This window comes from Mauremys mutica, chromosome 4, assembly GCF_020497125.1.
Source record: "Mauremys mutica isolate MM-2020 ecotype Southern chromosome 4, ASM2049712v1, whole genome shotgun sequence".
NCBI classification, from domain to species: Eukaryota; Metazoa; Chordata; order Testudines; family Geoemydidae; genus Mauremys; species Mauremys mutica.
Genome location: NC_059075.1, coordinates 84,961,589 through 84,988,130, shown reverse-complemented (window position 1 = coordinate 84,988,130; position 26,542 = coordinate 84,961,589). Strand labels below are relative to the sequence as shown.

General features: G+C 39.6%; 1 protein-coding gene across 1 annotated transcript in view; it reads right to left on the bottom strand.

Annotated features, from left to right (window-relative positions):
• The window catches only part of NAV2 (neuron navigator 2), a 674,749-nt gene that overhangs the window by 113,770 nt on the left and 534,437 nt on the right, over positions 1 to 26,542 (bottom strand). Inside the window, exons 10-12 of the mRNA XM_045013837.1 lie at positions 22,406 to 22,514; positions 19,972 to 20,361; positions 908 to 1,030 (exon numbers count right to left, since the gene is read on the bottom strand). Of these exons, the coding sequence (XP_044869772.1) occupies positions 908 to 1,030; positions 19,972 to 20,361; positions 22,406 to 22,514 (622 nt within the window). The remainder of the gene's footprint in view (positions 1 to 907; positions 1,031 to 19,971; positions 20,362 to 22,405; positions 22,515 to 26,542) is intronic.

The window sequence follows — 26,542 nt, the reverse complement described above, 5'->3', positions numbered from 1 at the left end:
TCCAGCTCTGATCTCCTCAAAAGCCACACCTAGATTCTTCTATACTATTATACCCTTATTAATCTAGTTGTCACCTACCAGAAGATCTCAACCACAGCAAATGAAGTCTATTACAACATTTTCCAGGAAAGGTTTACTAGTAGCATTGAAAAACACATTTGCTAACTTCAAAATCTGATTAAAAAGTGAAGCTCAAAATCTACTACTTAGGGGCACTTTATGGAAATGTAGAGGCCATGCATGGGCCCTTCTGCAAATGTTCTCAGTGCAAAGGCTAGGTTCAACCAATAGATCAACTGCTTACGTTAAATTCATCAAGCACGATGGTTGGCAGGGGATAGGAAGTTCTAATCAAATCCTGTTACAAAGCAAAAGTACTCAGCTTTTTCTATTCATCACAAACCTAGCTATGTACATGTCACGTATCTTCTGCAGAAGCTGCCTTTTGGATCAACTTCCTAGATTCTCTTCTCTCCAGTTAATCATGTTCCTTTTAATAACCTGACAAAGCCCTCATACCAGTCTTTGGGCTTGATTCTCCTCATTGAAGTTAATGAAGTTACATCGGTGAAAGTGAGAATAGAATTGTGCCTTTCTTTTTCAAGTCCAATGTATTAAAAGTAGAATTTTTTAAATATGCTTTTGTTCTTTCCAGCTCACAAAAACCCACTTGAGAAACCCACATTACAATCAGAGGACCATATTTTAAAGGATTTCCACTGTGTCTGTGCCCTTTTCCTAACACATTAAGTGGTACACCGCGTTAGAGCCCTTACAACCATATAGTCAACTACTGAAATCCCACTACACAGCTATTTACCTGAATTTCAACATGCATTAGCAACTGCAAATTATGACACCGTAAAAAGGCACAATCTAAACATGCATTTGCTTGACACAAGCATACCTGTCAGCATCTCCTAGTCCCAGTGAGGTGTTACGCTGCAGTGTCTCCCGCACTGCAGCCATCCCATCTGGTAGCCGATTCAGTCTACGAGTGTACAGGCCCAAACCGCCATCAGTCATGTACCTTTAAAAAACAAAACAAGATATCAAATGTTCAGTAAAACAGTTTGTAAGCACTTCCACACTTTTGGTGGTGTTTGTATATCCATTTTATACCTAGTACTCAGAGACAGAGCAAGCTTTGCTCTCAGTTACTCCAGAGTCATTTTGCTGAGTTCTGGCCCTGAACTCAGTGCCCCCCCTTCTCTTTTCCACCCCCAGGCAAAATGAGACAAATATGAAGAAGGAGGAATACAATTTTCATTAAGAACCCACATGCATCATTGCTAAATGACTTGTGATTTCAGCTCTCTTTACTCATTCCCCAGCTATTTTGTGTTGTTTAAAACATTGGGGGTGAAATCCTGGAGACACTGAAGTTATTCACAAAACTCCCACTGATTTCAGTAGGGTCAGGATTCCACCCAAGGTCCTATCTGCTGTACGTTTACATTAAAGATCTCATAGCACTCTGTGTGAAAAAGGGGATTTGCACCACTGGCCAAAAATGGCTGCTCTTCAACTTCTTTGCACTGTGCTGTCTGTCTGTCTGTAACTACCCTCCTCAACCAGAGAGGTGGCTGCATTTCAGTGGTTTATTATTATTAAATATTTATGAAGGACTGTGTGTGCATATGGAGCTTTACAAATGAATAAGACAGGGAGGGATAGCTCAGTGGTTTGAGCATTGGCCTGCTAAACCGAGGGTTGTGAGTTCAATCCTTGAGGGAGCCACATAGGGATCTGGGGCAAAATCAGTACTTGCTCCAGCTAGTAAAGGCAGGGGGCTGGACTCAATGACATTTCAGGGTCCCTTCCACTTCTATGAGATAGGTATATCTCCATATATTATAACATCCTTGTCCTGAAGTAGGTCAAGTCTAATAAAACAAAATAGAGATCTGTCTGAAATGTATTATGTTTATTTTGTGGACTTCTGCATGGCCAACAAGGCAAACAGAAATCCTTTTGCATCTAGTTTTGTTATAAGAATGACTATGCTGGGTAGGACTAAAGGTCCATCTAGCCCAGTATCCTGTCTTCCAACAGTGGCCAATGACAGGTGCCCCAGAGGGAATGAACAGAACATAGAAAGGACTTCAAGTGATCCATTCCCTGTTGCTTATTCCCAGCTTCTGGCAAACAGAGGCTAGGGACACCATTCCTGCTCATCCTGGCTAATAGGCATTGATGGACCTATCCTCCAAGAATTTATCTAGTTCTTTTTTGAACCCTGTTATAGTCTTGGCCTTCACAACATCATCTGGCAGAGTTCCACAGGTTGACTGTGCGCTGTGTGAAGAAATACTTCCTTTTGTTTGTTTTAAACCTGCTGCCTGTTAATTTAATTTGGCAATCCCTAGTCTTGATGCTCTGAGGAGGAGTAAATAATACTTCCTTATTTACTTTCTCCACCCTAGTCATGATGGGGGGGGGAGGAGAGAGAGCGAGAGAAGCAATCCAATTTAGTTTTCATTTCCCAATTGTTTTCTAGATCACTGCAGAGAATATAATGTAGGAAACTTGCTGTGCAACTAGGAACAGGGTATGTATAGTACAAGTACTAAAAGCATCCCTTCTGCTTTATACTGGAGGTTTATAGGAACAGTCTAGAGACCCCTGATTCAGCCCAGGCATGAAAATACCAGCCGGACTTGTGATTTCATTCTAAAATGACAATCTGCTGTGGAAATGATGGCAGGGCGAGGACGAATCTCACCACCTCTTCTTTCAATAATTTAGCTATGGTCTTAATGGGATATGAGTGTTCTCACTGGGGTTAGCCCAGGACAGTATGAAGTTGAAGCAGGAAAAGAGTACCTTCTCTTTTGGAACTCCTGCCCCCTGGAACAGCATTCCTGTTGACAGAACCCCATAACTAATATGCCTTGTGTAGGTGTATTTTGTACACATACACCCTATATATATGCTGGTAAAGGATATGATCATGCTGGTATATATATGCTGGTAAAGGATATGATCATGTAGCAGGACAAATGAACAAAAACATCATATACTCTGTATTTGAATAGCATGAGAATATAAACCTTAAACATATTCACTGAGATTTTTATACACATGATCTCATTACTTTAATTGTGTTTTTTAACATTCTCAACTATGCTATAATTGGGCAAAAAATTCATTTGTAAGTTCTTGATCTGCAAAGGTAGTTTCTAGATAAACAATTCAAAGTATCTATATAGTTCTGGGGTGTAAAGAACAACAGGACTTAAAACCTCAGGACATAGATACTCTGAATGTTTATCTAGAAGCCAGCTTTACAGATCAATAACTTACAGAATGAATTTATTATCTCATTGTAACATAGTTAAAAGACATTTTCTGCCTTAAAAAAGCAGAGCATTTCTTCTTAATAAGTTTAAAAAAGTAAATGAATGGAGTTACTGACTGTAAGTGCAACACATCTTTATATAGACAGTTTGAGAAATGAACAACTGAAACATCTCAGATGACACTCCATCCCAAATGTTCCGTTCTTTTAAAAAATATCCTCAATATATTTTTCATTATTGATATTATGAATCATGATCTGAGACTTTTTAAAATTTAAGTCAAATATCATTTTTTAAACTTCTTACTGAATTAAATAAGTGTAACATTTATGCTCCAAAGCAAGTAAAGTATATCCCCAACAGACACAAACATTGTTAAAATATCTTGCATTTATTTAGTGCAAATAAATTGCAAATTGGTAAATTTAAAAAAATGCAATAATCTCATACCCGATCCTTTAAAAAAATCCCCAACAATACCAAAACAACACTTTGCATGACACATTAATACAAAGATTGAAGATAATACATAGATCAATTTATTTTCTTCTATAATAACTCCTCAACTAACTGTGTTATAAATAATGCAAATACATCAAACATTTAACTAGATTTTTAAAACCGACTGGAAAATAGCATGCAAAGAAGTTCATAAAGTCTGAAGAAAACAGGTTATTTTTTTCTTGCTTTATATCTGTACATATTTGTACAACTCTTTAACAATACTATAATCAAATAAATATACGACAGCTATAGTGGTAGAGCTGATATCTTTGGCATGCAGTTCAACATACCTTAGTGACTCGTAAATTGAAATGCCTATATCCTCTCAATTCTTTTGTCACTCTTAAGGAAATAGTGGTACAACACCAAAATTATATCCAAACCCCTAGGATCTCTTCCTCTGTTTTAAAAGGACCAAAGCCAATTACTGACTTTTCCTACTGGGGCATATTTTTACTCACAAGAAGAAAGAACAGCCAAACAGCCTTAAACTCATAATATATCCATGGATTAGAGGGAAAAAATCATGAAGCAGATAGAACTGGCTCCATCTTTTCTCTTTTGTATCATTTCTGTCACAATGTCTCTGGTAACAAACCTAGCTCATTGTGCAGCCAGACTCAATTACTACAATTACATGAGACAGGAAGGTTAAAAAAAATGAAAAACCCTGCACTAGATGTGATTTAGCTATATAGGTCTGTACTGGGCCTGTTCAAGAACAACAGAATTGTCCCCGTTGGGAGTTTTACAAAGAGGTTGCTAAGCTAGTAAAACTAGGGACAAGGCTATTCTCAGTTCTCCAGAGTCTACAGGGACAAGATACAATTCTTTTCTCCAAATTTAATAAACAAGGAGTCTTAAAAGAATTATAACTGTTCCTCCAGAACTGCTAGAGCATAGCTTACATCAGGTCTTCCATTCTGTTTGTCAGAAACTCATAAAATCCTTAAAATGGAAGAGCAAATTTTGTTCACAGAAGAAAAAAAAAAAGAGAAAAAAGTATACCACTCTAATTATGTAAGACCATATAATTAAACATGCATACTACAGGCATGTTGCAAAAACTCATACCTGCATATGCAAATCAGCTAATTGCAACTACTTGTTTGCACATGCAATGACCGATTTGCATCTCAAATGCAGAAACATTATTGTGAGTGTACCTGTCACACACACCAAAAATGTAGCTTTTAGGTCTGCGTTTGTCATCATCATCATCTGGCATATAACTAATCCTTTTAAATAAAATAAACTAATTTCCAAGATTTTTTTAAAGTTAAAATTGATGTGATACTATTTTACTAGTTGAAAAGTATGATACTGTGCATACACACGACATACACTAACTAATCTTAATATGCAGACTCTGGGTGAAATCCTGGTCAATGGAAAAACTCCTGTTGATTTCAATGAGGCCAGGAGTTCACCCTCTGTATGTATGTGCAGCAATCAGATACATTCAAATAACTCTGTACTTGTGCCAACTGGAACAAATAATAGCTTTTCATGGACAGACTTTCAGAAGCGCTGAACATCCATAAACTCAATATAAGTCAATGTAGCTGCAGGTGCTCAACACCTTTGATAATGATGTGTGCAGGTTTTATTACTATTTTTTTTTTTAAGAAAAACTAGTGTGGCAAAAAGAAAATATGTGAACTCAAATCTTATAACAGCTACAAGTTATGTAGTCTCACCTCGCTCTATAAAAAAAATTGCATAATGGGTTTGTTTTCTTAAATATTAGATAGACAGGAGTTTTATTTAACATTGTCAAATAGGTAGCACAGCTTGTTGAATTAAAAGATTTACAGCTGGAATGCAATTATACATCAATTCTATTTAAGAATGTGGGTGTCCTGCCCCTAGTTAGGGAGAAATTTGGTTGGACTAAAAGGAGTGATGCCCTAACTCCAAACTGGGGCCAAATGGGGGAGCTGGAGAGGGCCCCATCTGCTATACTGTGCATGGAGGAATGGGGAAGTGGGTTTCTCTGTCTCCTATTGGTTGGCTTCGGGGGAGGAGAAACAGAGGCGCCAACTGGCTATGAGACCCCTTTCCCCCCATGTGTAAAGATATTAGGGAAATTAAGAAGAAAGGCAGGCCTACCGAAGTGAAACATAAATACCATTAAGAGCCTAACTCTGCAAACACTTACTACTGGCAGTAACTGCTTCCCATCATAATTTAGGGGCCAATCCTACACCTTATTATTAAGTACCTGTCTACCTCTGTTAAGTATCTGTCATGCCATCATTGGTCACTTAAAAGAGGTTGGACTGTACGTTGGGCTGTACAGATGAAAGGCTCTGAAACAAATTCATAACACTCTGTCCAAAGAAGTGAAATGCAGGCGCTCTCATACTCTTGCCTTCACAACAGGCTCAGCTGGGCAAGAAGAAATTGAATGCCTATGCTACCACTGACATTGATCTAGTCTTCTCCTGATACATCACAATTCACTACTTCTAAGCACCTGGTAATAGCAGCTGGGATTTGTGTCAGCCAGTGTCAAGAGGTTGTATTTAATAACAATATATTGTGATATGCATAGTTAGTGACAAGGAAGAGCATTAAGCCTTACCCACTATGTTGACTAAGGGACTCTAACAGATGTACCTCCAAAGCAGAAATGCAGGATGCTAGAATAGCCTAAGGAAAGAATTTCTCTCTCACATGTATTTTGGTCTTCATGTTCCCCGTACAACTCCTGATAAGCAAATACATAACTATGTTCCTCTTCGATGCTGTGAAGGTTGATCTACCCTTTAGTTCAGTGCCATGGCTGCTGTCAATGTGTCCCCAGTCATCAGCTATTGGTGTGTGGCAATGGGTTCTTACACCTAAGATGATGTTCTTTCATCTTCACCCAACCTCAGACTAACCACAACTCGTCCACAATACTCACTGGGTCCATCAGCCCAGGGAAAGTTTCCTTATTCCCTTGTGATAGTGTCTCTCCAGTATGCTTCCACATAGTGCTTCGACTATTGTTTTAATTTCTTTACTTGTCTTTACAAGACAATATATTAATTGCCTTATTAGACTCCTGCATCAGAAGTACCGTGCTAACACATTCAATGTCAAACACTCTTTAAATATCTAGATGAACAAAAGTTTAAATGACATAGTTCAGGAACTTTTCTGGCATTTCAGTAATAACAACCAGAGGCCCTCAAACACTGACTTTTTATGCAGATGTGTAAATTTTAGTTCCTCAGGAGAATTTAACAGCCAAGCTTCAACAAAGTTAACAACTAGATTCAACTAGGAGAAGACTTTTAATGGACAATGAAGCATTGATAATAAGGAGCTTCTTATCTACCTTCTGTGGATTATCCCTCAGGACTCATCTCAGTATTTTTACTTTTCAACAACAAGGAAATACAATTAATTTTCCACACTTGTGCCTCTCGACTACACAGGTGTTGTTTACACAGGCGTCCTTAATAGCGTATTAAAAGTGCATGGCACAAATTGAATCAAAACAATACATAGTACTTTCTAGGCAAAAGAAAAAAAGTGCCCCGCTCTCCTCTGTTTCAACTGTTTTTGAGTTCCCTTGGCAATTTAGATCTTTGAATTGCTCTCTTGTTTTGCCAACTACACCCCTGTAAGTGCCCCTGAAACTTTGTATGGTGTAGCGTATCCTTCCAAGTTCAATATTTTTAAGATGTTTCTGATGCCTAAGTGATTTTTCCCCCTTCCCTAAGTGCACATACAAAAAACAGGATCAAGTTATACCACAGATCAACCAAAGTCTTACTTAGCAGGCTTTTGACTTTTGTATGCACTCTGTACTTGCCCATGTATACAGAGCACCAACAGCATGCTTATGGCTACACATCTGACAGCTCTCATACTTATTCAATTTTGCTGCTAAATCTCAAATTGTGAGTACAGTATATACAGCCTAAGGGATATTCTAGGCTTCAACATACAATCTGACATTCCAAGGACTTTTTGGCCTCAGTAATAAAATTAAATTAATCATCTCAAGTAAATCAAAGTCCAGACAGGATAGTGAATCCAAAAGATTGGTCATCTCAAGGTTTCCAATCAGGCAATATAAACATTTACTCTTCTAGGCTTCAATTACAGTGTCATGGGTATTACTAATTGCTAAGTGTCAGTGCTGCAACAACCAGTCAATGCAGTTAGTTAGACAAGAACAAAGTACATTAAAGCTTTGATGTGTGTAAACAGCACATCTCTACTACTGCTTATAAAATATGATAAATGTGATCAAAATATGCCTGTTGATGAAACCAGGAAATCATCTTAAAATATGACTAAGCTAAATATCATTATTACTGCTCGACTGACTGAAGGACCTCTGCTAACCAGAAACTTCTCAGTTTAGTATAATTTGGGGTTTGCCTTTTTTGTTCTGACAATATTCTGTACCATAAGCTTGTCTCTCACTTTTTGCCAAATTCCTGTTACCAATCAATCTTGCCTGACCACCATCATCCTGCCACTGCTAACCATCAGCTCAGCATTTTATCTTTCTAGCCAAAGGGTGGAACATGCACCCTGCCCACAAAGCCTGCCTTTAAATTAAAAAATAAAGAAATAAATAACCAGCCAAGCAAGGTCAGCTTGGGTTTTGTCTCTGGTTTAAATTCCAAGTTTTGATTCATGTACATTTCAACAATTCAGCGAAGGCATTCAGCAATGGGCTCAGGTCCTGAGCTTTTTCAGCATGGTCCTGTTGTCACAAGGCCAAAATACTCAACATGCAATCCAAATATTTCCTTTCAGGTTCACATCAACTCATACCCAGTGTGCACTTCACTTTACATCTAATTAGATTGCGCAAAACAGATGGACTTTGGGGGGAGGAGGGAGACAAGCCCTAGTATGGAATAACCCCTCTGCCCCCAACCATGCCTTGCATTCTCTGGAATAGCAATCATTGTTTGGGGTTGCGAAGAAGGAGATAGCCATCTAAGAGATAGGTGAGAAAGGCAATTTCTTTTAATAAAATCTCATGAGTGAATTTCACAGCTTAGTTTGAGAAACCAGGTAAATGCAATATACTTATATCATTAGCAGTGGAAGCAGCAGCTCCCCCATGGAGGGCTCATTCTCCATGCCAATTTAATCTTGACCCTTTCCGCAGGGAAAGCTACTAACATGGGGAGGTGCTTTCTGTGAAATGCATACTTCTCCAGGATACTTCTCCACTGGGAATAGAACTGGGACACATTCCTCATACAGCACTGAACAGCTGTCACATGGTAACAATTTTTGGTCATTTCAGCTGAGGCCTAAGAATATTTCTGCTTGCCTGGTCTCCTGGGTCCACACTATTATAAAGTCCACAGCTGTGCTAGTGATATTCTACAGTAAAGAGATCTTCCCTTTGCTAGAAGAATGGGTATCAAGCACATCATCTCCTGTAAGAGATTTGGAGCTTACTGTTGTACTAGATTAGATCTCAGATATGAAGTAGTATGTTCTATATGCTTTATAGCCACAGTTGCTTATTTAGGGTCCAATCCTGCACAAATAAAGTTAGTGTGACAATTATCAAAACTCCCACTAACAGTAGCACTGGGCCTTTACTAAAATGAGTCCATTTGTTGCTATTTCTGCAGGGCTCTCTTGGGGTCAAAGGATTTATAAAAAAGTTAAAATGCACATGCTTGTCCTGGTTCAAAATCCTGTTCCCATACTAGACATTAGGCAATTATTTCAGACACTGATACAGCCTCCCTTTGCCAATTCTGCTTTAGACTGTAAGCTGCGCAGGGAAGGAGTTTGCCCTGTATTATCTTTGAAGCACTATTCAAACCTAAGCCACTATAATATAAATGACAAGATTAAATACATTGACCCACTATCCAGCTCTCTCTTTTAATGGTATCAGGAAAAGCAGCTACTTTTGAAGAAAAATATATTAAAAAAAAATCAGGGCAATGCTGTTTCTTCAAAAACAGGGAAAAGACGATTAGAAAGAAACAAGTAGTTGCATTTCAAATTGCATTAGTATCCAATTCTTCAATGCAAAAAATCTAAACTGTAAATTATGTGGAGTTGTAATCCTCTGGTTTAGTGTATGCGATTGTATCTCCCTCTAGTGGCTGGTCCTACAGTCTACTCCTTTCTTACGGCTAAATGAGGTGTACTTTAGCTCAAATGGCAAACCTATATTTTTGGTGCAGAAGGTCCTCAGTTCAATCTCTGCTCTGGTGTCTACATGTGTATGCAGACAGGATTCTTCACACATTAAAAAAAAAAAGAAGGAGGTAGGAAGGTGGAGGGTAATTGCCTTTCATTTTCTTCTTGTACCAAGGAGCAGCCCACAATAGCAAATGTCAATAGCAAATGTTCTCTCAGTTGATTCAAGTGACCCAGAGGACTGCCCCACCACAAATCACAATGGATCTCTTTTCTGTTCTTTTTGCCCATTCTGTTTTTCCTTCTGGTGTTGCTTCATTCACATTTGCAGCTGATTATCTCTTTCCACTTCCCTTCACCTTTTCAAAGCTTAAACACTACAGCTGATTGCCCTCTCAGTCCTTATAGGGTGGAGGAGAAGCAGCCCAGCTGTCGGGGAGCTGCAAGGGTGGGGTGAGCTGGATTTGGGAAGGTGATACAGTACACAGAAGTGTGAGAGGAAGGATTCCCCATTGTTTACAATAGAGTGGGATGATCTAAAAATTTAAGAATTGGTGTTGTTATACACAGTCTAGACAAAATATCACAATGAGATCCCAGCAGCATCACCTCTTCCCTTCATTCTTCCACGACAGTGATGCGCCACCAAAATCCATACACAAAAATTCCACCTCAGTTGGCGATAAATGTGACATTCCCTGGGTAAAATACTGTTCTTTATACATTCCACCCTGACCCCAGGAACAAAACAAACCACTATTCCATTCTCTTTCTCCTCCTTATATAAATTCATCAATACAACTCCTTCATTGGCTGATGAGAGTAATCATGGCATTTGTTGGAGGAGGGGACTCCAGACTCTTCAACTCCCAACTGTGGCTAAGTAAGCAGGCATTGGCATGGAGAGCAGCTGTTCAGGGCTCCCATTCAGCACAGCAACACATTGGCTCTCTGTCTCTTACGGGTGCTGCTGGAGTAGCCTTCTGAGAAGAGAAGCCTGGACATTAGATGATGTGCGCCCAGAAGTGCTGGTGGGAGACAGGAGAGGCATTCCCCTGGCAGCCTCATTCAGGCAGCTGCCATGTCCTAGCCACCTATGGCATGACAGGTGCATGAGGCCTGGTCTTCACTATAATTCTTCTGTCGACCTAGCTATTGCCTCTTGGGGAGGTGAATTACCTAAACTGATGGGAGAAACCCTCCCGTTGGCATAGATAGTGTCTACAGTGAAGCAGTACAGCTGCACTGCTGTAGCGTTTAAAGTGTAGAAATATCCTGAGTAAGTAGCAGCCTGCTCAGTCCCAGCTGTAGAGAAGGCAAAGCAACCTGTGGCATTCTTGGATAGGACTATGAATCAAGTCTGCCCCCTCCACCCCCCACTTCCAGAAGTGTAACCCATTCCCACCTGACAAATTTTGTGTAGCTCCATTTGTGACTTTTCTCAATGCTGAGAACAAGAGTAATTGATTTCCCCCTGCCCCCAGGAACCTGCTGGGCAGGTAGGAAACTATTTCCCAAACAAGTCAGAATCAAATGAGGCTTGGGGAAGGGAGCTTAAGGCCCTGGCTTATGGGCTTGCTACCACAGCCCAAGGTCCTGGCAAAGCCATTGGGTTCCAGAATATTGGAGGGAGTTGGTATGGGTGAGTCTGAAAGAGGAATTGCTGAGGGGCTGGGGATCCCTGGCAAAGTTGGTGTGAGTGGGTGCTGGAGAAACCCTGAGACTCTGTTTTTATGGCATAGTGCCAATCTGAGGGTAACTGGGAAAGATCTGAGACAGCTTCACTCTGACCAGGGACCAGAGAGAGAAGAAGCAGAAAGCCCACGTGGGCGTTGGAAACCAGGTGCCACAGTGTTACCCAGTGGGCTTCTTCCCCCTCTCCCATAATGATAAGGGATTTTCTGGCTGTCACTGGCTAAGACATTCCTACTCCTCACTGTTGTGCAGTCGTGTAACTCCAATTAAGTTATTTAAGGGTCTGGATCCTGCAAACATTTATGACTTGGTACAGTACTTCCTAAAATGTGTAGTCCCATTGATTTCTAAAGGCCTGGTCTACATTGGGGAGTGTGGGGGGATCGATCTAAGATACGCAACTTCAGCTACGAGAATAGCGTAGCTGAAGTCAATGTATCTTAGATCGACTTATAATCACTTACTAGTGTAGCTGAAGTCGATGTATCTTAGACCGACTTATAATCACTTAATCAGCGCGGGATCAATGGCCGCCACTCATCAACTTTGCTTCCGCCTCTCGCCAAGCTGGAGTTCAGCAATCAACGGGAGAGTGATCGGGGATCAATTTATCACGTCTACACTACACGCGATAAATTGATCGCCACCTGCTGATCCGGTGGGTAGTGTAGACCTTCTACACTGCAAAAAAACAAAAAAACACCCAACACATCCCCGCACCGAGCCTCACAGCCCAGGTCAATTGACTTGGGCTCATGGGACTTGAGCTGTGGGGCTAATAATGGCAGTGTAGACATTCGGGCTTGGGCTGGAGCCTAGATTCTGAAACCCAGCAAGGAGGTCTCAGACCCCAGTCTGCAGACCTAGCAGGAATATTTACACTGTCATTGTTAGCCCCACAGCTCAAGTCCTATGAGACCAAGTCAAGTCTGTTTACAATCCGCAAGCCCAAGTCAATTGACCCAGGTTCTGAAACTCATTGATGCAGGTTTTTCTTTGCAGTGTAGTCGTATCTTAAGGAACTATTATTGGTAAGCACTATGCCTTCAGGCCTCTGGGACAGAGCCCTAGAGTTGTAGAAAAAGCTCTGTGATATCCAATTGTATTACATGTGAAGGAGTTTGTCATAACTGATTAAAAACTGTGTTGTTATTCACAAGAGAGAATTAATGTTGAGTGTGAAACATTAACTTTGACATTTGCTGACTTGCATGCTTAAATGGGTAATATTAACACTCTCAGAATAGCTTTTTAATGTAATATTTTATTTATTTTCTTTTTAGGCATAGCTCTCAGGGCATGATTTACTTTATATTTAAATATTTCCTTATTTTTGGTCTTTTCATTTTTACAACATAGGGACAGCCACAATTCCCTAAATCCAAAGCTGGATATCACAACTGTTCTCTGAGGAGTCAGAAGTCAGAATTTCCTAATGCCATTTCATAAAGGTCACTGATAGCAGGCTGAGTTGTTCTGAATCTACTTAGAACTCCTTGGGCTAGCATAGGTAAAAATAAAGAAATCAATTAACTACCTACCCTCACAGTATTTACTGTGCTACAGTATTAAAAGGATCAAAATGTAAGAAGCCTGTTCCTACAAGACAGAAGAAAGTTCAGAGAAAGGGAAAATATAAAACTACATTCTAATGATTATTCGTCATGTTGGAGAATTGCAGCCATATATGGTACCTGTAGTTTTCAACTTCATTCATTATTCATACTTAGATCAAGTCCTATCATGCATGCTAAGCCATTTAATCTGCAGTGCCTAATGAAATGACCAAACCACTGAAATTAATTTGAATCAATCAAGGTACAGAGCACGGATATGAGAAAGGTTACAAAGTTTATCTTGTACTGAATGGGCCATAACATTGCAATTTGGCCCAGGCTTCAAAATTTGGGCCTTGATCCATATTTGTATTTTAAACACCCCAAAGATGAGGAGTGTTTGGATGCAGGATTTTGATGGCTTATACTCCATCTTCTTATTATCGTTATTTATTATTTGTTGAGTGGCAACAGTGGGTTCAGCTCTGTAAAAGATACAAAGAAAGGCATGGTCCCATCCTTGAGTGCTTTCATAGTTTGCACAGATATGGCACAAACCAGAACCAAAATGTGCGGTGTGACCAAGAGGACAATACCACCTTAGGACCCCGAAGTCAAAGGAAAGACTAATATTGATTTCAGGGGCATTTGGACTGGGCCTTTAGAGCATAGGCTTTTGGTTATTAAATTTACTGGAAAAGTGATGGCATTTTTGCTGCTGCCAATTCAACACTGATGGGTTTTTTCAGAAGTGAATTTTAAGGCTTAGGGCTTGACATAGCACTGTCTATACCAAGGGCTAGGTCAGTATAACAGTATCACTCGGGGGTGTGGAAAATAGTAAGTAAGTAGTAACACTGACATAAATTTTTAATGTAAACCAGGGTTCAGTATTCTAATTCAGGGAGCGAGTTTAACCAGCATGTACACATACTGAGATGTAGAAAGCAAAAGGTTCAGAGTTGCAGAATGGATACACAACAAAAAGTTTGAATGTAGATCTTCTTAAATCATACAATGCTGGAACAGGCTTCTCATGCTAAATGGCAACACCTATGCTTCTAGTGCCATCAGAAACTGAGAATTACACAGCTACACAAACAGTAAAAATACTGAGGAAAGAGAGACAACTGAACTTCAAATAATGTGCAAGTCAAATAGGTTCTTATTTTAATCTCACCTCTCCTTATTTCTCATTAGCAGCAATCTGTAGCAGCAATAATTTTTATGGAGAACAGGTAAGAAAGCAACCATTATTAGCAAGAACTTTTTTCTTACTTCTTGTGAAATATATAAGTCCTTCTTTTCCTTCTCCAATAAATGTGCTCACCTCGACCCTAATGAAGGACTGACAAGCCACGTGCAAATGGAAAATAACTTCAGAATTTAAGATGCCCTCCAGACAACAACTAGATAAGCAATGAGAGAATATTGCAATATCAATCAATAGAGGCGTCAGAGTCACATAAAAATCTTGTTCATGTTACTCAACACCTAAGCAAATCCATCCTCTCACTAACTTCTCTAGTAAAGCACTCTTATCTGCTGTACTATAGACACAGTATTAAAACTCAGCGTGTGATAAAATTCAGCTTCAGTGATTGCTTTGGCCTATGTAGTTTATGTGGGTACAACTCTTCCAAAGATCCTGCACCAGATAGACAATCTGCCAGCTAAAATGCCATTCCCAATTCCCCATCTGTGGGCCTGTTAAATTCTGGTGACAGCAGGCCATGAGAAAGCCTGAATTCCCAAACTGCCCCAACCTGTTCTCCTTTTGAATTTCCCTCCACTTCAGCCCTACATCCTCACTTCACAATCCTTGTAGGAAGATCATTAGAAACCACAAAGCCTCAAATAAGCAAAGAGGGATCACCTCCCAATATGTGTGCGCATGTGTACAACCACACAAATTCATACATAAATATATGGAAGGAAAATGAGCATCCTAGCAAAAGGGAGATTGGAGTAAATTGCCCTTTCTTGACAATTAAACCAAAAGCAAGGGGAGGATGGGGGTGTCACAACCAGGACTTGGGTGGTTAGAGCAGGAGCCAGAGTTAGGGGAAAAAAGCTCAGAGCCAGAAGTCAAGTCAAGGATTAGGTCTGGAGTGAGAATCAGGAGTCAAGCCAAGGGTCAGAGCCGGAGACCAGGGCAGGGATCAGGAACAAGACAGGAAGGCAAGAAATGGCAACAGGCAGGGAATCAGGAACAAGTCAGGAAAACAGAGCTCAGGAGTCAAGCAAGAAGGCAGGGTCCTATGTAGCAGCCAGGCAGGAATTCACTCAGATGCAGAGACAACTTCCTGTGTCACCTTCTGGCTTAAACAGCGCAGCCGGACCAATTGGGAGGACCAGGCGCTTGTACAATCAGGATTCCCCTGGACAGTGCCACATCGCTTACCAGTCACTAACAAACTGCCAGATGGTGGTTGGGATGTCAAGGCTGCTCGCAGACCTGGGTTCAAGACTCGTGGATCCTCACATCAGGTCACAAGCCCTTTCCAGTTAGCAGCACTCTTCAGATCTGGGGGGAGGTTAAAAGTCTCCCTAAAACTACTGCTTTGGTTTTGAAGTAGATAGGTTACATGATTCCTAGGGGGAATGAATTATTTCACATCAAGGCCTGAAAAGCCTGGAGCTACACGGCCAATAGGAGTTAATAAACCAGGGAGTGTGATACAGGATCTTGTTTGCTCCCTGCTCCAGGAAAACTCAAGTTACCCGCTGCTGCTTTGTTTTGTCAACTTTTTTTCCAGGAAAAGTCAATTTCTCCCCTGGATGGGTCAGCCTGCTGCAGATCCAGCACCTGTGATCTTCCTAGGTTAGCAAAGGTTTTTCTGCTGGATTAGGCCGTAAGGAATGGCACTCTTTCTAACCTTATGAAATCAATACTAATTTCTGCCAGAACCCTTCTTGAACAGAACTGGAAGGCAGGAAAAATGGAACTTCCCATGACCTGGTGCATTTAAAAGAAAGCCTCAGGAACCAAGGGCTAAAATGATTTATTTTGGCTGTAACAAATATTTTGGCTTCCTTTCCTATCAGTTTGCCAATAAAAACACAGATCCAAGGTTTTTCAAACTACAGCATTGCAGCAATTTTGAAAATGACAAACTGAAATGTATACCAACTAATAAAGGGCTATTCATGCTATAAATGCCCTTTTGTGCTGTTTTCTACATTCTGTAGCATAATTTACAAAAATATTGGGCTCATTTGTCCTCCAGGTAATCTTAAAGAGCCATTGTGCAGCAAACCACATCAATGCTGTCTTTACAAGCAAGCTCTCTCACTTCTAGATCCTATATTACCCTTGTCCCACTGAGATACACTGCTATCCCATTTTCTGTTGTTGTGAATAACTCACATCAGGGAAGATGACTCATAACACTGAGATTACAAAACAATCTTTTCTTACTGAAGACAGTAATCCAGCATTATTAGGTGTCAGTAGGGTTCACTGAGGGTAACACCCTCGCCTCCAAGACAGAAGGTTCAAGTCCCCTAGTTGGTACCGGGATCATATCCAGTGCTGTCATTTCAATGCAGTATTGGAGGATTGCCTCCCTTCAGATGAAACCTTCCCATGTGATTATATTCTGAAGAATGTCTCCAAAGTCAGCAATGTGTGGTACTACATTGTCTCTGTGACTGCTCAAACTTCAAATGTGCACACATTTATAAGTAAATATGGTAGGTTTTTGTCCCCCAACTGCTCAAACCTCAAACTCGATAAATTATCTCAAAGTGAACCTGGTCCTTCTGGCCCTGACATCACCAATAATAAAGATTATGTCATTGGAACAGCTCACCATTAAAATAATGCTACGTGGGCCAGAAAAGAGTCCAGCTCACTCTCCCATACCTGTATTGGGTCTGCAGTGCTCACATAAATAAAAACATTTTAGTCAGCGAGGGCAGCAAACATGATTCACCACATTAAGGACCCATCTACGTTAGAAAGAAAAATGCCATTTATATACAGCCATGCTTCTGATCCTATGCTTGAAACTGAGGTCCTTTCTATCAGTCTTTGGTTGGCTGTCCAAGTAAAAGGCAATGATCCCATAGTACTTTTGAAAAATTGTAGCAGATAAGAGTCCTGTCTCATATTCTGTCTCCCTCAATTAAATAGGCTCTAATATACAATACTACAGGTGAATTCTTGCTGAGTACATAATGGCTGCTCTACTAGCCTATGCAGTTATGCTACCACTGGTACTTATTATGTTGAGATACCTGAAATGAGAGAAACGCTTGGTAAGACCAAATTTTAATCTATTTTATTATTTCATATGAGCTCCATTCTAGATTGTTATTCAATATTTTAAAGGCTAGTGTTATATTTCTCAACTTCAGCAGGTTCACTGCTATATAGTTCAGGGTGACCAATTAGTACAAAGTAAAAAATGATATGTGGCGATCTATACAGTCACTAGTGTCTCTGGAAATGTACATCCAGGACCTTAAACCCTTTTTTCTGTGCCTTTCATAATTACATCCTTGTTTGTAAGATGAACTTCTACAATGTGAGGTACTGAAGCTGGCAATATCAGCTTCTGATTCTGCTAAGGACAATTTTCAGTTCAGATAAAGAAATTAACTTCCTGAGCAAAACATTAGACAGAGCCACACACAGTAGCCTTATACGCATGGTTCAGAACACACGACAGATCTCTGCAGACAGGCTCATTAATATTGTGAAAAAGGTGTAAAGATAGAGAAAACCATAGTTCTACCAAGGTCATTCTTTTTCACTGGACAGGCCTACCCTACTTGTCAGCAGGTATAATCTGAGAGAACAGATGTTTTTTCCTTAAACTTGTTACTGTACACTCCTATCATAATCCATGACTTGCTATAGATGAGATGTCCAGAGGGCCAGCACTAGACCCATACACCAATTAAATTCTCAAAATAGGGCCCAAGTGGGACTAAGGTGGTGCGTCGGTCTTCCCTCTACACGGGGGTATTTTACCATATGAGAACAAACGTCTTTCACTTATATAGCTAAAACCAGCCCTTCCCTTCAAATTACATTCACTATCTAGAACCCACACAGATCTTGCACTAGGTCTTTTATAATAACCACAGCAATAGTCAAAATCATTTTCTTTCTCTTCCCGTCAATTTTACAAATCCAGGTTTGGGTGAAGGTTGTTTGTCTTGAGAAAAGAGTGGTAACTTTTAGCACAATAAACATTGCAAAACAAAGGCATAAGCTACTTTATTTTGTGTAAAACATGGGTGATTTTAGGAATGTGTCTTTGTACACAGGCAACCAATAGTTCCTTATATAAAATCGAGAATTTACTACATCTCCTTCAAACAGCTTTCCCATTGGATTCTTTAGTATATGATCCCTAAAGGAAAAAAGAAAATGTAAGCAAAACTTCCAAACTCTCTGGTAGAACAGAGTCAATTGGAGGTTTCCAGGGTCCTTTGTGGTTAAATTTGCTGAACCTTGTTTCATAATAATGGTTGCATACTGGCAAACAAACAGCTGGATTCTAGCTTTCTGTTTCAGTAAGAGGCTATAAATCTTCTGACAAAGCCATTGCTACTATATACAATACTAAAATGTTAAAGATTAAAAAAAAAGATGTAATGTTGCCAAAAAAAAGGAAAAGACTAGTTATGAAAAAATTATCATTTTCAGATCAATGATTTTGAGTTTTGTTACATAAATCAAGTGCTGATGTATTTACATAAAAATGAGTTTCCCAGCCAAAGAAATGCAAAGTTTAAATAATTGTCCATCATTTAGAATTCCTGCATTTTCATCTACAACTTGTTCTTTAAGTTGCATCTTGCATACTAATTTTTCCCCCTTCACTGAAATGTAAAAACATGTCCCTCTGGTGATCCGAAAACACACGGACTTTCTACTGCAAGTTCAGAGAAATCACTGGGATACGCAGCAAATACTTTCAGTTGCAACGTAAAAAATGCCACAATTTCACCATCTTGTGGGGACAGTGAACACTGCAGCAAACATCTGACAACCATTGACCCTAAGTCAGGAAAGCATTTAAGCATGCCCATGAGTATGTTCTTTTTCAGGAATACACTAAAACGTGCCTTACTTTAATCGTGATAAAATCCCACTGACTTCAAGAAGAATTAAGCACATGATTAAGTGATTTGCTGAGTACGGATGCTTTCCTGAAAATGGCGCCAGAGAGATGAACCTATGTTACATACACACTTTTCAACATTTACTAGAAATATGTGACTAATTCACTTGAAATACAAATCCTTTCTTTTTCCTCACCTGAAATTTTGATTACAACTCAACTAGATAAAGATTAGACTAATTTTATATGTTTTTCCAAACTAAAATTTTGTTGAAGTTTGAAAAAAGTTGGGATTTTACCCCCCACCATTTTCAAACACGTCTAACAATTTGAGGTTCCATTTCCGTCTAGACCTTAGGTGCCAAAACTCCATGGAAAAGGCTCTTCCTATAAGAGAGTTCTAGGTCAGGCTGGTCGATTCAAGAGATTCAGCTAAGCATCCCAGCTCTGGGATGCTTATCAGAACTTATCACAGAAACTTCTCATTTAAGTGTGAAAGAAAGAAAGAGACAACATGAGTAAGATGCTAGCCACCACTCATTCAAGTGTGGTTGGGAGCTTGTGCTCCAAATTCTCATTAACAACGGGCACAATCTCTTTGCTACCTTTAAGGAGTCATTTAAATTGACCCATTTAAAGCAACAGTATAAGACTGAAAAATGCACAGTTCCATTATGCACGAAGAGCCAAATTACTTTTACTTACCCACTCGTAATGTCATCAGTCCTTATATTCTTGCCCAGAACATCGCCATCGCTCATATAGCCAGTGGCATCCATGCTGATGGTTTCAAGATCTATCTCATCACCACCCTTCTCTGAGATGTCCATGTGACAAACGTTACTACCGCGGGACGCTAGCTGTCTTCTCAAAGGTGCTGAATACATATAACGCCCAGACTCAGCATTGATGAAGCGGCTGGCATTGGCTCTTGGAGGATACCCATTTCCCATTGATGGAGCATCACCTGCCTGAAGGCGGGGGCTGGACTGCCCAAGTCTCCACGACAAAGGTGTTGGTCTTCCAGTCAAGCTGAGAATACTGCGACCGCTTATTTCAGTAGTGACATTGGTGTCAAACGTGGTCTCCAATGTGCTTAAAAAAAAATTGATTTAGTCTTCACTGACATGGTATAGAACCATTAGATTTCAGGCGATGCCACTGCATACATCATAAAAGAACGTAACTTCCAAATAGTGGCAAAGGTATCAACTGCAGGTGACATACTTAACAGCATTTGCCTAAAACAAATCTCTTCATGTATTTTACACACCTTAACAACACTACTTTAAAAATAAAGGGTCTCCCTAGCCAGGCCACAAATGTTGTGTTGGGGAAGGGAGTAGAAAGAGAGGGGGTTATCTGTTTATGTGTTTATTCATTTTTGGCATGGGTTCTTCTCAGTATCCAAGCACAACTTTTCCTCTTTCAGTCAAACCTAACCCATAATTGATGCTGTCACCATTCCATGCAGGAGGCTTAAGCTGATAAAAAGACCACTTTACTTCCTAGCTGCATTCACAAAATACCCTATCAGTTTGGAGATGCTCAAGATAGCCAACAATCCTTCTGCCTCTCTCAATGAAGACTTACGGGGAAAAAATAGTTATATAAAGGTTAGACTAATTTCAGACGTTTTTCCAAACTTAAGAACTTTGTATCTATTTACACCAGGGGTTGGCAACCTCTGGCACGCGGCTCGCCAGGGTAAGCACCCTGGCGGGCCGGGCCAGTTTGTTTACTTGCCACGTCAGCAGGTTCGGCCAATTGTGGCTCCCCCGGCCGCGGTTCGCCGCTCCAAGCCAATGGGGGGGGCCAGCACTTCCCTCGGCCTGCGCCGCTTCCTGCAGTCCCCATTGGTCTGTGACGGCGAACCGTGGCCAGGGGGAGCCGCAATCCGCCTAACCTGCTGACGTGGCAGATAAACAAACTGGCCCGGCCCGCCAGGGTGCTTACCCTGGCGAGCTGTGTGCCAGAGGTTGCTGACTCCTGATTTACACAGTACTTTGATTTTCAATTTCACCTTATGACCACTAAATACATTTTCTAAGGCTCAAATATATACTATATTCTTCATGCCTGTATAGACAAGTATATTGCTTCCCTTCAATGACAAATGCTAGTATAGGCTGTATTTTCTCCTTTTCGAGAGCTGCAGCTTCCCTCTCCCAAACCAGACCAACCAACCCTGATTTCCTTGGCTAAAATGGACTACATGGGCTCAGGCTACTCGAAGCATGATAAATCCTGTGGAACCATGAGCAGGCCTAAGTATCCTGTGGCTACAGTAATTAAATCATAATGAGCTGTCACTTTAATCGAGACTTTAAAAGGAAAACAGATGCACTGGGAGTTCATCTGTAGAGGCACTGGCACAGGCAAATAAAACCTTCATCTCTGAACACATTTAGGGCTTCATCCTATAAGGGTTCAGCATCATTAGTCAACTGAAATTGAGGGAGCTGAGCACCTCACAGGATCAGGCCATTCATGCGGCCAAACATCATATTCTCCTAAGTCTCTTGTTGAGCATTTAAAACAACAGCTCATAGAATGTTCAAATGTAATCACAGCTTTTGCTTATCTTAAGCATATTTTAAATATTACTGGAGATTTCTAAATACTGCTTTACTAAAAATTTTTTTACATTCGCATCACTAATAATATTATAAAGCTTTGTTTGTCCAAAGACCAGTTAGGAATTCAAGTTATGCACTTTATCAAGTAGGTCAAACACAGTTCACCTGCTTGTTTAAACAGCATATTATAGATCTGGGGAGGGTAATGCATTAAAGTCACTCATAAGTAAACCAAAGTAACATTTTAAATGGTAACCTTTGCACAATTCTATTCAAACACCACGTAATGCACTTAACAAGCATTGCTCTTTCTATGACTGCATTTCTGTATCCAACCTTTCTGTTCCCTGCATCACCACCGCTTACTCTTCAGAAATCTTCATAAATACTAAACAAGGATCAGAATCTGTGCTTTCAATAAAAGAAAAAAGCACAGTGAATGCTCCTCCATTGTCAGTGTTAATAATTTTTGCAAGGGCACAACCCAGACAGAGTCAGGACAGGTAATACAAGAACACAGTTATTTCACTGTTCAATAAAGAAGCAATTCATGTCACTACCTGTGGGAGACCTGGGTTCCCCGTAAGCTGGACATGGTCTCCTCCAAGTTCTGTCGAAGATCAGCAATGTTCTTGACAGTTCGCAATCGTCGAGTTTCTGGATCCTCCCCTATGAAATAACAGACCTTTAGAAGGAAAGAACTAGCCCACATTAATTAGCAATAGCCAAGACATGCACTATTATCTCTTCATGGCTCTGAGTCAAGCAGAAATCCCTGCCTTTACATTATTTAATATCCAATCCCACACTAAATATGATGTAGGATTTCAAAGGAGCTTTCCATTGGCCAGACTGAGGAATAGCACTGTATTGTTAACTTCCTTTCATGGGCTTTCTTTGAACCATAAAATAATCAAATATTTTTGTATTGTATTTTACTCAAATCTCCCTGGTACACTTTTGCTTAATAGCCAGAATGGTTAGAGCATATGGCAGTTCGCTCCATCCCCCATACTGGCATGATGAAATGTACTTGATAAAGCCTGTTTTTTGCAAGGTTATAATCACAGTAGATATACTTTTCTCATTTTAAATACATCAAATTGATTATTAGAAAGCTGCTGTTTTGGGAACAAACTAAACCATGTCTATTAATTGCTCCACAGCTGAATGATGTACCACGTAATCCAGCGAATGCAGTTGCCTGCCCAGCTTCATCCTGCTATTTCATTCATGGAAATGAGCTTTACGGAGCAGGTACGGTCACCAGAATGCACTATGATACAGAGACAGTTTTGTTCTGGTTTTTTGGTAGGAACTCAAATTAATTTCCCTTGCAGGCTGTAACACATTCAGGTCAGCATGATTCATGTTCCAGTAGCAAATTACTGTATAACAGTATAGAAACCTTCCAAATTAGACCAGCAATAGTCAAGAACACTTAATACTTAAATCCTCAAGGCCATAACAACTATTTTTTTGCTTTGCATAAGGATTCTTTGCCATTTTTATTTCCCTAAGGAAATTCTTAAGGAATTCCCTAAGATGGTTCATTTGACAACAGCATATTACCTGTTTTTGGACCAGAAAAGGAATTTACTTCCATTTTATAAAACCTCCTAGTGGCCTCTGTGGAATTTATTTTGCTTACTTGTTCTGTGTAATTGATTAAAAACCACTTCAGTGCTAGCTCAGCTATATTTTATCTACTTAAAAACTCCTTAGGTGTTAAAAAGAAGTGACTTATGATTGTTAGTGGTACCAAGGTGCTTGCTGTCAGCATGGAGCATAACTGAACTAGAAAATCTTCACACAGGATGTAGAAGAAAAAAAAACCCCTGCTAATTAGCTAGGCCCACTTCACAGCAGGGAATGAGCTCATTCAAAAGGTTTACAACAAACAGCTAAATAGCAAAATGCTTCATATCCAAAATTTAGCTATTTTTGATAATACTGCAGTCTTGATACTCTTGCATGTTCTTTAAGTGACGCCTTCTTCCCTAAAAGCTCCCATGAAACTGAGTTGAACTAATCCACAAAATGGTTAGTTCAGATGAGAATCTACACATTAAAAATTCTGATTTAAGTAAAGACTGAAAACAGTCTCCAAACAGTTGCTGCTCTTTAAGAAAGCGTCTCTCAACTCTTAAAGTAAATTTAGTGCTTGTGTAAGGTGCCAAATTGCTAGCTCTGGAGGATGAAGACCTCCCAGGCCTCAGTGCAAATGTCCCATGCTGCCCCACCAATGTGCCTCAGCTCTGACTTGAAGGTAGGGTGACCAGACAACAAGTGTGAAAAATCGGGACAGGGGGTGGGGAGTAATAGGAACCTATATAAGAAAAAGACCCCAAAATCGGGACGTCTGGTCACCCTACTTGTAGGTATCATCTCTAGGGAAAAGAAAGTAGTTTCATATTCATCCAGTCCTTGGCCTTCCTGAGATAGTCAAGGGGCCAATTATCGTCCATGTTAGTGATGTTTTTCCATGATGTGGACAGCTGTCTCTGGGAACCAGAGTGACACTAATAATGCATTTCACATAGGCCACCTAACCATCAGATAGTTATGGCTTCATTACTACTGACCTGACAAGACTGGAAATAGAAACCTAATAGAGCTCAATTCTCTCAGCCACAGAGTGTCTGGGATGTAAACATTTTTATACACTTATTAGTCTGCAAATTATTGCAACACTAAAGAACATTTAAAAATAGTATTTCTAGGACTATGTCTGATAAAAGTGCTCTTTCCACAGATTATTTCTTTTGTAAATATGAAGGCAAGATCTAGATAAGCTATTAAGAGCACAGATAAGAGGCTTAGCTGAGGTAAAAGCTGTTAAAGTTGTTTGCTTTGAGACTCACCAAACTAAATTGTGACAATGTTTTTCTAAAGAGAAAGTCATATTCAGACATCAGTTCTAAGCTCTTTAGAAGACATTATATTGACTTTCATTGAAAATATCCAATTAGACTACACTTAAGACATTAATCACCTTCTTTACAAGATTCTTCTCTTCATGGATATTCTGTATATAGTGTCTGTGAACTGTTTACTTCCATTTCTCCATATACACATGTAACTCATCAGCAATGTTTGTTGCAGGCATGAATGGACAAAACAAGAGTCATTAAAGTCTGATTTATTTCTTAAAAATTTCCTCTCTTTTGGGATTGAGGAACTGTTTTGTTTGTTCTCCATTAATGCTCCTTGATTGAATACCACTATCTGTTGACTTTGGCTTTAAACAATTTCCTCTCTGGATCCACATTATATGATATACAGATTGTGCTGCTGTTGTGTACTTTTGGATCTCAAACTAACATGCATAATAAAATAATAATACTTTAAACTTAAATAATATCTTCCATTAAGGGCTCTGAAAACCCTCTGTAAACTAGATATTAATACCATTTTACAAATGGGTAAAATAAAAAATAATAATAAATAATAATATAATATAAAAATGTGATATACATTTCATTTTACCCATTTGTAAAATGGAAATAATATATATAGTTTGGGAGAATTGCCTAAGATAACACACTGATTAAGAGGCACTATTGAGAAAACTCGGAAGCCCAATGCTTGTTCCCCCAATTCTAACCAACAATGCACTGCCTCCTCTATTTATGTATCACTGCAGGAATGTTCACAAGGACTGTATTCCTAATGCCATTTGTTTGTCTGCTTAATATTTCATGTATTTACATATATATGCAGATATGTGTATACGGGCACTCCTGCTGCTCTCCTCTTCACCACTGACTCTTCCTCTTGGTTCTGCGGCCAGCATGTGTACATGCAGGTATAAACGTGGCAAAGGCAGAATATATAATGAAATATGAAATTAATCTAATTGTGAAGCTTACAGCCACATGACTTCCCAAGCAGAAGGATCAGTTCCAAAGCTCACGTTAGCCTGGAGAATGTATGAACTAACTAGATAAAGAACTCTACAGCGATACCCTAATTGTGAGACATGTTAACGACATACTTGGTTTATAAACAAAAACATACAGTTCTCTAAAAACAGAAAGAGGGGTGGAGACACACCAAAGACTTACAAGCACAACTCACATTTGTACTGCAATGTTATTGCTAAAAGTCACTTCGTGAACATGTATTGTTAATTATCAGCTATTCCTAGCAGTGGCAGGAATTTTAGAATACACACAACACGTGAAATTACTTTACAACCCATAGCATCTTAATCCAAATCAATTTCAGCACACTTCTTATTCAATAGACACAGTAAGTTAAAATTGGTTTTATATTTCTCAGTGTCCCTATTAATTTAATCATCAAATTGATGAATGCTGTAGAGAGCTACTCTCCCTTCTTGTACAGATGTAATGGCTGATTTTATGATGAATGGGCAATTGTCAAAACTCCAAACTTTCAAAACAAGAAATAGCTTGTTAACCTATCGTTTTAAATCTGGGAAATGCAAACATGAGTTGAAGCTAAAGCACACTACTTCTCAAATTATTCAGACAGAATGTGACAATGTTGGGGTTTCCCCAATGTTATAAACTAATGCAAAATGCCAAAGGAACTAGCTTTATCTAATCCACAATCTCTGAAGTCTGAAATATTAAAAAATAGAAAACATATCAGATACATGGCTCCTTAGGGGCGCTTGAGGAATATTTTAGTAAAATCTGGCAAGATGTTGAATGTTTGCTGCAAGGTGC